The sequence below is a fragment of the Platalea leucorodia genome (assembly GCF_965183815.1).
Source record: "Platalea leucorodia genome assembly, chromosome: 3".
NCBI lineage: Eukaryota > Metazoa > Chordata > Aves > Pelecaniformes > Threskiornithidae > Platalea > Platalea leucorodia.
The window spans coordinates 50857091-50868841 of record NC_138825.1 but is presented as its reverse complement, the minus strand read 5'-3'; the positions used below and the strand labels follow the sequence as shown (position 1 = coordinate 50868841).

Genomic DNA, 11751 nt, shown 5'->3' with positions numbered 1-11751 from the left:
TTAGCCCTTCCAGCAAGGTTACAAACCAAAAAAAACATGAAAGGAAAACTTTACCTGGTATAATTCATTCTTTTCAAAGTTCTCGAGTTTCAGGTTTCCCCTTTATTTAAGAATGCTTTTAAACAACAGGTCTTACGCACACACCAACCACCTTCTGAAGCATTTCTCTGTAACTCATTCTTGACCCAGAGACAAAGATCTTCATAAGGAACATCCATGGCACAGGTAGCCCTTCCTAGAGCACTACTGAAACACACTGAAAAAAACCTGTTCTCCCTAATATCAAGAAGAGAGACTACAAATTGAGGAAGGGGAATTTGTCCTCAGTAATTGCCTTCAGCAAAATAAGTACAGCAAAGTAATCTCCAACACTTGTCGAGCAGGTGAAATCCATTGACGTCTCTGCCCCTTACAATTGACTCAAATGAGCACAGAATCTTATGGAGCACTTGGATACTTTCAAATAAGTCTAATTCAAAGTTCCTCAAAACCAACAGAAATACTCCTTTCCTCCCCAAACTTCAATGAGCTTTAGTTAAGGTGCTTTTACATTTAGATTTTCCAATATCTGCAAGGGAATATATTCAGAGGTTGATTTTTGTAAGTCTCTGATGATGTTTTTCAATAACAAAGGGCTAAAAACGTTAAGGAAAAGCATACCGACTGGGCAGTGACCATCAATAGCAAAGCAGAACCCTGTGCTACAAGAGCTAAATCTGCATGACAAGCAGAAAAATACGAAAAGGCATGTGATGATGGACTGCCATCCGTTTGAAAAGCTTGACCAGAAAGTCATTAATTGACTTCAGCCTACAGTTCCTTGCCAACAATACAGAAACAGGGGGAAAGGACCACATTAATAGCATTCACAGAAACATTCCTCTTGTATAGCCTGTCCCTCAAAATAATTTGGAAAGTTTTAACTTAAATGAATAAACCCTAAAAAAATGCCTTAAATGTCAGTGCAGTTTCTGTTTCATCACAAAAGTTAGCCCTAGCAGCACGTCCCTTGCAGCAAACAGCTTTCTGGAAGGGCTTGGTCACAACAGCACGAACCTAGGTATAGTTTATAAAACTTGTTTTTGACAACTGTATGCAGTAGTTAAACTGAAACAGTTGTCCTGGAAACCTGTTTCTGGCCAAGTCGTCCCAGCAATGCTGAGTTCCTTCAGCAAGGAGGGAGACCAGGAACATTTGGAGGCCATGCTGAGAACTAGAGACAGCTCAGGTTGAACTCTCTATCCCAGGCTCAGCATCTTTGAGAATGAAAGGGTCATGCAGGGTCATAAAGACACAAGGCCACTTTGAGGTCTAAAAATGGTGAATACCCTGTTTACTGAGCAATGAACTGTGCAAGAGATCTTTGAAGCAAATCAATGTATTAGGTACTGCTTTATGCATTGATTCCATATCTCCTGTGGGTTACTTGTGGTGTAAATGCACACATATGCACACGCACTTCCCATCCCTCACTTCCACTCCCAATAATAGCAAAAATAAACATGAAAAATAATATTAAAAAACTCTGTATTCAGTAATATTCACACCAAAGTATATGTATAGATATATCCATTAAAATTATGAACATTTCTAAATATATTTTATGTATCATACATATATTTATATGTATAATTACATATCCACAGAAGTAGTCTTGCTGTGCTAAAGCCAGCAGTAAAAGCAAAAACAGGTTTCACAATAGGACACCCATATATGCATATGTACTGGCTGTTTGGTTTGTGAATTTATTTACAACTTAACTATATCATAATAAATGCTTACTGTTCTATTGTACAAACGTAATAGTAAAGGTTTAGGTTTGTTTTTTTAAATACAAAGACTGCAAATGAATACATGAAAAAAATTACACACCATGTACAGTATTTATAATTTATAAATGCAAAGTTAAGACCTCTTTAAATTATTGCACTTGCATATTTTTTTGTTTTTTTTACAAAGATAGTTTATATGTATCATATATATATATATGTGTGTGTAAATATATATATATATAAAACAAATTTTTCAGCTCACTAAATGTAGTAAAGTTGAATGTTGTTACCTTGAAGTTCTTTCTTCTTCACATAACAGCCCAACCTGAATTTTGAATATATATGAATCTACTCTACAAATCAGTTTGATCTACCCTAGAAAGCAGTCCGTTGTTTTAGGTTTTTTGACAGAGTATACACCCGTATTACAATCGAGCACAGTTTTTGGTCAGAAAGCAAGAGAGTTATGATGTGCCTTTGCTAGATTGGGATATATAATCTAAAGTTTGAACATGAACTTCCTTGTAGTAGTGTGCAGAAAGTCTTTTCTGTGTTTAGAATGAACAAACTAATTGTTCCACTTCACAGAACTGTTCCTATATCACAGTGTTTGAGGCAAATGCATTATTTCAAGAGGGTCATAATTGTTTTGAGCATCTAACAATCTCTATTTTTTAACACGAATAGTGCTATTTGCTATCCCTACAATTGTAACACTAAATGCAGTCACAGCAAACTGATCACACTGTTCTAAGTTTAAACACATGAAAGAAGTCTGTGCCACATAAAAAGATGAATTCCACACTGCATGTCCCCTCCATTGTAAATATCTTTTCTCATCTATTGCAACTAAAAAAGCATATTGCATTTCTGTAATGTAATAACCAAATGGCCACTTCTGAAAAATACTGCCATGAGTTGAACCATTACAGCAGAACGTTGTACTACCGTACAAAATTCATAGATTAATTACAACAGTGGAGTCTGTCAGTGCTGTAATAAAATATGCAACATCTCAGATGAGTATCATGCTATGTCAACTATCTTTCTCACTTAGTGCATACCTTTCAGGCACCATTTCATAATAGATTAGAAATGCTCAGATATGGCTTCAAACAGTCCTTTTACCTTTACTGGGCTTAGAAGGGAAAAGCAATTGGAATTATTAACAGAATTAATGCAGTTGTGGGAGTATAAAGTCCAACACGTTTAGGAAAGGAGAGATCTGTTAGGTTTTTTTATAGATTCTTATTAATCTTGGGCAAGATCAGTTTTAGCAGGGTAAAAATGCAAGGAAGAATGGCTTTTACCAGTTTAACTTAATGAGCCAGATGTCTTACAGATCTAGATATCTTACTGCTCTATTTGTGAGTCCAGGTCTAGAATTTTGAACAATTGAATCTCAACGTGTACTTGAGCCATGAAACTCAAATACAGCTTAAAAGTTTTAATTTTTGGTGGTTTTGACTTTGGAAGTGCAGGTATTAGTTTGATTCTACAAAAAATCTACACATCTGAATCTGCACTCTGTAACTGCTAAGGCAGACTAAATTTGCTTAGAAAATACAGCCCATTGTGGCTCTTTTTGTTGGTCTGGGTGCTAACAAAGAGTAACATTTTGTCATGACCTTTCTCCTTTTACACACCAGGAAACCAAACCAAACCACAACCACTGGAGTCAAAATTTTTAACTCTAATGGACATTAGTCTATAGCAAACACATATTTTATGTGGTTTGAATAGTTCTATATTAGAAACAATACCTGATTGACTTGAGACATTAACAGAACAACTTATTGCCAATTTGACAGATTTGTTAGGGAAACGTTTTGTATCAGTACTTATAAACTTCAAAACATTAAATATTATGTGATAGTCCCAAATATTTTGAATGGTAACAGAGCTAGTCAAGTTATCTTTACTGTCCATGAGTAAAAGATGAATTAAAAGCTTTCCATAACACAGTCACAGCGTGATAAGGAATATTTTTGCAACACCTGTGAGATCAACATTCAAAGAGGGAGAATAACAGCAGATATACTTAACCTATGAAGAAAATATGTTCCATCCAGTTGTTAGGGTATCTGAATTTCAGAGAGTATTTTCATAGTCATCATAGGTTTGGATAATTTTCACGTAAATATTAGGAACTGTGGATTGTGCCTCAAGTACTTAGGGGATGAAAGGTTGCATCTACCAGATTTAGTTAAAACAGAACTGCTAAGGAGTAAAGCAGAGGACACAGCATGAGATATTATTCATTCTACTTTGGTGCAATTGTTTCCTGCCATTTTTTTTATTCCAAAATAGTTTGCTGTGGTTAACAATGAATTTCTGCACTTGGAATTGGCAAAGCAAACTGAAAAAAATTATGGGGCTGCTGCTAGGTAACTTGTATTATACAAATAAGATAACTTCATATAGAATTCTCAACCTCTGGGATATCTATGTACTGCAAAGGCTTAGATGCATTTATACATCATGCGATTATGTATCACATACTGTACATGTGTACAGATACTGGTATGTGCTCGACCATAACAGAAGGCAAAACTCAAGAGTCCAAGTCATTTACACGAAACCCATAAGATGGCATGCTTATTAGAGCAATAGAGCTCAACACACGAGATGGAAAAAGAGAACCTGTGTTCTGTCTTTAAGTCACTGCTGTGATTTGTTGCAGTTACACAAATAGCCATGTTATCACGGAACCACTACAAGACTGTATTATCTGTGAAAAAAAAAACCATATAATGCAGTATAGGCTGTATGTGAAAGGTATGCAAAGACTGTGTTTTCACCTACTGTGTGGATAAATATGAAGTTTTTTTCTCATTATTTTTAAGAGAAAGATGAAGGCAAATTAAGTGTTGTTGAAACATACTCTGTACAATTGCACTAAATTTAAAAGAGTGGCATTAAATGTAAGGTCTTAAAGTCTGTGCATAAGTTTGTAAGGCTGAAGCCTAAGTCAGCACAGAACTGTAAACACAATATTTTAGAGTACTTTTCTCAGTCAGCCATTCTGTCATTGAGAAAGGCATTTCTAAGCCTGGAAATTTTGCTGAACTAGGGGAAAAAAGCAAACAGACAAATGGAGAAGTTTCCTAATTTCACTCCTCTTGGGATGGGGAAAGAGAGCAGTAGAAGACATGCAGTGTTACTGTGCAACACAAAAGCTAGTCAATACAAAAACATTTTTGATTTATTGTGATGGTACCACAGTCCTTCTTATCAGACCTGACTTTTCTGACAAGGCTTTTGTTCCCAGCAGATAGCATACTTCAGGTATGTCCTTAATACCTTTTAAAACACAACTCAGCAGGTAGAAATAAAAATGATGACTTTACTTAATTGTGAGCTAGGCAAGGAAATCTTTGCTGTCACATTTAATCTGATACTTCTGTCACTATGGATACAAAAACTCCAACCTGAAACTCTCTCATATGGGAGTTAAATATCCAGTACTTCCAGTGTTTTAAGGGAGGAGTTGTCTAGGTTTATAAATCATTCTGAAGAACAAAGCACCATCACTAGTTCTCTCAGCGTTTGCCTTGTGAGTGACAGACAATTTGCATCATGATGCTTAATGAAGTACTTTAAACCTTTAACCTGAATGTTGGTTTTCCTTTAGTTTGCAGCAAGAGAATTCACTGTAACCTAAGCATGAATTATAGTCTCCAAGGATTCTGCTGGAGTTCAAACTGATTACAAGTAGATCACACATAAACATTCACAATAGCAATGGGTATATTGTTCTATTTATAGCCAAGAACTCCCAAGTGACACTGGTGTTAAAGCCAGCCACAGTACGGTATAGTAAAAGTACCATTGAAACCCTTACTAGAAAGATACAATTTAGACGTACCCCCTAAGATTCCACCACCCCCCCCCCCATCAGTTTTAAATTAAGGCCTCAGCAATGTAGCCCATGAGATAAGGCCAGTCTTTTATATTCACAAGTTGTAAGTTCTCTTTTGATAGCTGATTTCAAAACATCTGGGTTCTCATTTTCCCTCTGTTCATGTTGTGTCACTCGTGTAGGTCAGGAGATTGGCTGCCAGAGTCATTTAGCTGAGGTAACTCCATGGGTGTTACCTTGCTAGGCAGATCTGCTTCTCAGTTAGCGTTTTGTAGCTTTTCTTTTTCCTTTTTTTTTCCAAATAAAAATGAAACAAAACAAAAACCAACCCCCAAAACAAGAAGGGACGCTTTTCAGCTTAAAGCAATCTGTTGCTGCTGTTCAGTCATCGATCTTCACAGGAAGTGAATCTGAGGTCCCAGGAGCAAGGGACTGGGAGGGAATCCATATAGAGGCTTCCTCACCTCTTGTTACTTTCTCCCATTGGTTGAGATTGTCCCTGGAGATGCAAAAAAGTCAAAGAGGTAAAGCACTGTTCATAAATTTACTAGGAGTTCTTCCTAACAATACTGTCTGGTGTACTATATTTCAAGATTTAGCTTTATTCTATATATAAGTACCTGTATGTCATCAAGCTTTTATCATCTTTACATTGTTTCATCCTTTACCTTCAGTTATCCCATTTTGTAATTCTGTGTGGCTCATATACATGTTGACTATACATAAGCCTACAGCATACCTTCCCCAGAACAAGCCCTGGAGCTAGAGGCTAGCACCTGCTTCCATTACAAATTTCTAGCCCTCATGGCTGCAGAGAAAACCCAGCTGTGACCCGAAAGAGCCAGGACTGCAGACTCCGAAACAGCAGTCTGGAGACGAGCAGCCTTCGTCACTTCAGACTTCAGGGATTTAACCACAGCATACTTTGGCCACTTTCAAAACCACCACAGAGATCAGGACTTTTGCCAGGAAACTTCCTTCACTGGAAACCACAGAAGCGCATTAAGCCTTCTGAAACTCCTGCACATGGGCTGCCCGACAGCGTACAAAATGTTGCATACCAACATCACAGTGTCAACTTTCAGTTACTAATGTGGTGATCATACTATCAATCTACTACATTTTAAGAGTACCCCTTCCTTGAGACAGAAATTTTTTTTCGTCTCTCACAGCCTGGCCAAACCCCACGTCCAAATTTTGGTCCACAAGCCGTAAAATGATGAGAAATTAAGCTGGTAATGTTCTAATGATCTGAAGGGAGTACAGACTCATAATCTTACTTGCTATACACTAGTACCTCTCCAGTGACTTGGAAGTCTATCTTGATGCTATCCAATAGCGGACCATACTTGCAACCTATGGCCAAATCTAGCATTCAGTCTTCAAAGACAGAGAGAAAGAGAGCAAGCTCAACTGTTTCAAATTCATACTATCAGCTACCTAGATACTAAAACAACCATTCTTAGATGTCTTCAGTAAACAAACAGGATGGTAAAAGCGCTAAGGTCTTACATGCTATGTGTCATATTATCGTATTACATCGGAATTTATGTGGAAGAACTCTTCTGATTTTTATGTCACAGCTTTGCTGAAACAGTTGATAAAACAGCAAATAATGAGCTGAAAGCAGAGTGAACAGGTAAGAAGAGAAAATATTACATTTTCTGGGGATGGGGGAAGGCAGGATCTGATGGAGTCTACCGAAGAAAGCTGGTGCCCTCTAGGGGAACACCTACACCATTTTCTGCAGGCAGATGGAAACCTGCTCTGCCACTGCTCCGGGCCAACTGGAAGTCATGAAGCCAGCATTAACATGGCGCCGAATCTCAGCTAATACAATCAGGCACTAAGGATCAGAAAAACTGAACTGTCACTATTTCTAGGTCCCTTTCCTGAAACTGGGAAAGTAATGAGGAGAATTGCAGCCAAAATATTTTTAAATTATATCAATTTCAGCAAGTTTTGAGAGACCTGAAAGCACATGGATGGAAAATTGTTTAAAATTATTTAGTCTGAAATAAAGGAAAAAAATAAATCACTTCATGTCATCTTCAAAATAAATATACTGTCATGGATTTGCCACTTTGGTAGGCCTACTGAGTACGTGGGCTACAAAACACACATAGGACTTATTCAGAACACTGTAACACAGGTGGCTGGTAGTTTTGATCTACACAGAATAACAAGAGAATATTTACAAATGCGGAATAAATTACCAGACAAGAAAACCTTCTAGATTCTTAGCTGCTACCTTACCTTAGGGAAATCAGTTTTTTTTTTTTTTTTTTTAAAGATGCAGATAATAGGATTCATTTGCCTTTGTGCTCCCAATGAAGCCCTGGCTCCTAAGTGTCTGCAATAAATGCCCAGAGGCCCTCAAAATAAAAACCTTGATGCTGACATGTTGCCTTGGCTGCTTCTGCTGCTATTATTTGCAGCTGGTGTCTGCATTCCAAACAACTCAAGGACACGGCAGCTTAAACACTGCGTTCCAAGAACAAGCACTGGTCATATCAAAATCGGTTCAGTCAGCAGCTGAGGCAATGCCAAACAGGAATGAGGCTGTATTCCTCTCATCACACTGAATAACAGTTACCCATCAAAAATAAAGGAAAAAAAAAGTGTAGTGCAAAATCAGCTATTTGAAACACTCTGGAGTAACTGAAACCCTGCAATAGCATACATTTTAGTAATTGGGGAGTTGAAGTTAGATCTGTGTTCTTGATTTCCTACTCTGCATCTCCAAGTCTGAACTCTCAACACTTCCTCCTCAACCCCCTCAAACAGACAGCAGAGGGTAATTTCAAGGCTAATCTAAACCTATCAAACAGCTCCTCAGAAGACTTTTTATGACAGGGTGTGGATTTTCAGGAAGCTCTTTAGTCTTACGGAGATCTTAAACCCCATCCACACGTCTGTGCCCCAGTTCTGCATCAGTGCAATCTAAATTAAGGAATGCACAAGAGCAGGGTGGGGACCTGTGTCTGTACAGAGCTGTACCCAGTCTGGAGATTGTGCCAGTGTAGCTTTCAGAAGTATCAGTATTATAACTATAAATTGGAATTCCAAACAACAAACATAATCTCTAGAATAGAAAAAGTTCATATAATCTCTGCCAGGAGCCTAATTGCTTCTAGTTCAGACATCACACCTTTTGCAGAGAAAACAACTCTTGAAAAGATGTTCATGAAGAGAGAAAAGATCTTCAGAAGCATGGAGAACCTTTAATCTAGAACACACACGTATGTGGGTGTTTGATACTCTACAATTCAACTTCAAATCTCCTCAGTTGAGTACTGAACGATGGACCACCAAGTATTACAAGCCACTTTTGCAAATAAGCCTCATCTGGATATCCACATGGCTAAAAATCAAAAGATACAGGTGTTCCCAGAACCCTGCTCCTGAAAAAGATGCCGTGCAGTCTTAAGCACTCAACCTAGCCTCTCTAAGCCTCAGCTCCCATTAAGGGGAATAACAATGCTAACTTCTTACCAAAGGTATTGGCAGGCTTATGCAAATGGTTCTACAGTAAGTACAAACCCATTTGATCGTGCAAGTAACAGAACTTTCCTGACATCCAGCACTGAGGTTACTTATTAATCATACAGACTCTGCATGTTAAAAGCATATAGATATTGATTTGGCAAGTAAAAGTACACCCAGATGTTGACAAATAACAGAAAAGAAATAAAAATGTTGACATATATAAAGCAGTTTGACAATATTTGTTAGCTTGAGTAGAAACAAGGAACTGGAAACACCCATGATAAGCATTACTGCATTTCTAATGGTGGGTATTATCGTTGATGCTGTTTAGTTCATGTAAACAGTATAAAACTCTTTTTGACTGTTTACATGGTTATGCAAGGCACAGTCTGTGTTCCAGTTACATGGATTGAATAACCAACCATTTAGCTTTCAGCCATCAATACGGCTGAAGCAACGTGCCTTCAAGCAAGGATTACAAAGGCAGTTACAAAACTTCCAAGATCTCAGACTACCTCTAGTAAAGCAGTTGGATGACTCACGACCTTGTAAAGACTGAAAGGATTACAAGCAGTTCTGTAGTTTACTTCACATTCTCTGATTTCACACTGAAAGCAACTCTTCATTTGTCAGGGTACACATTATTCAATTATCTATAATCAAACTATCAACACGTACATATTACATCAACACGGCTCAGGGAGTACACATTCCTACCCCATACTGTAACTCCGAATTCCAGAACAGGATTTGGACTTTGATACCACTATGATAGTAACACACTCTACAGCGTTTTGAAACTAGAGAGGAGTTTAATGCTATATTGTAATTGACGGAACCACTAAAATATGCACTTATGAATACTTCAACATCACTCCATTTAGGATAACAACTTACTGCCTATTATTTACCAGACATTGTTACCTTCATAGCTTCTAAGGCTGAAAGACATTACTATAAGGATCACCTAGCCTGACTGCCTGGAAAAGACAGGCCTTGGCCATTTCATCACAGTAACTGTGCCTCAGACCTGTATCCATTTTACCTCTCTCTTTTAAAAAGTATACCTAGCCTTGGTTTAAGATCTTCAACTGACATTATTCCAAATGCTAAAAAAGACATTCAGTGTATTCCTTGGTTGAACCTTTGGGCTTCAAGTAGTCTTTACCTGCTAAATTAATGAGCTTTATCTACTCAGAAAACATACTATGGAGACAGTTACAGATTTTGATAAAGCCATTCTTTTGGATAAACTAAATACATTATGTCAGCTTTTTTAGTCTCTCACTACTAGAGACCTCAAAACATTCTTTAAGCTCTTTCTTAATCTTCTCTGATTTGCTAGTGTCTTTATCTACTCTTCTTAAAGCACAGACGCTAAACAGGATTCCAGCTGTAGCCCCATTAGTGTAATAACTACAGAGGTATAGCCTCTAATCCTTCTTAATATTCCATCCATACCCATCTAAGGGTTGCACAGCCATGCCCAGCAGCAGGACCTTAGAGGCAGCTGACTATTAATGATGGCCCCTAGATACTCTCTGGTTTTTGTAAGATAGTCTTCTTTTCCACTGGTACAGACCTACATATTCTTCTCACAGCTATATGAAATAGTGCTTGAGTGCGAATGAAATTATTTTGCTAACCACTACATTAAATTTCACAGCAGTTTGTATGCAGTGGGCACCCTTCTGTTACTTCACAGAGATCATTTAGCCCACAAGATCAGGAAAGTGACAGAGTAGGTAGATCTGCCGTACAGGACAAAGAAAAAGTTCAATGCAAGATAGAATTTAAGGACCACAAGAGGGAAAAAGATTATGAGAGAGGTGCTAGTGGTGCATAGAGAGGTGCATAGAAAAACAGGCTTCTTTTCCCTGGATGTGACTAAGATTACTGGCATTTTATGAACCAACTGTTCTTCCTTAGAGAATACTGATTAACCTGAAACTGGAACATTTTCATGAAGCGTACTGGTTTCAGCAGAAGTTTTGTCGGGAAAGATTGCTAAGGTCAAGGATATAATTATTGGACAGAACTACCTACAAAGAGATCCACCATCATTCCAAGGCAGAAGCAGCCAGCTGGTTAAGGACCCTTGACTCTTGTCCAGAAGATCCCAATCTACATCCCAACTGATTGGTAGGAAAAAGTTACATTTGCTTCTCCCACATCCCAGTGGTACTACCCTTATGCTCCCAATTACTGAATATTCTGGGGATCTTTCTTTTTCTGCTTTTTAATAAACATGTTCTGACATGAAATAAAACCACATGCCAAACCCACATTGTTTAAATGAAACAGAATTCTAGCCAATCTTAGTTGTGAGAACATGCTGAAGTAAAAAGGACATAGAGGGGAAATTGCACTGAACCAGCCTAGGTAGGGATACATAAGCACTGAACCTGTTTTTCTCTAAATGCTTTTGGTGTCGAACACATTTTAATCAGCTGTGTCTGTAGATCTGCATTGGATAGTCCCAGCCAGTAGTTATTGCCTCTGGGTTTCTGCATAGATTAATGCGAGACGAGTATCCCTGTTTATCTGGATGTAAATTCTAAAATTAAAAGTCTGTATTTCCAGACAAACTTGCAAAGCATGTTTGCTTTTTCTTTAACCAAGCTACAC

The 11751-nt window shown here is 37.9% G+C and overlaps 1 protein-coding gene across 1 annotated transcript in view; it reads right to left on the bottom strand.

Moving 5' to 3' along the window:
• Window positions 1-5693: 5693 nt before the first annotated feature.
• The window catches only part of PDE10A (phosphodiesterase 10A), a gene marked incomplete at its 5' end in the record, with an annotated part of 194711 nt that continues 188653 nt past the window's right edge, over window positions 5694-11751 (bottom strand). Inside the window, one exon of the mRNA XM_082306315.1 lies at window positions 5694-6133. Within this exon, the coding sequence (XP_082162441.1) occupies window positions 6016-6133 (118 nt within the window). The 3' untranslated portion in view covers window positions 5694-6015. The remainder of the gene's footprint in view (window positions 6134-11751) is intronic.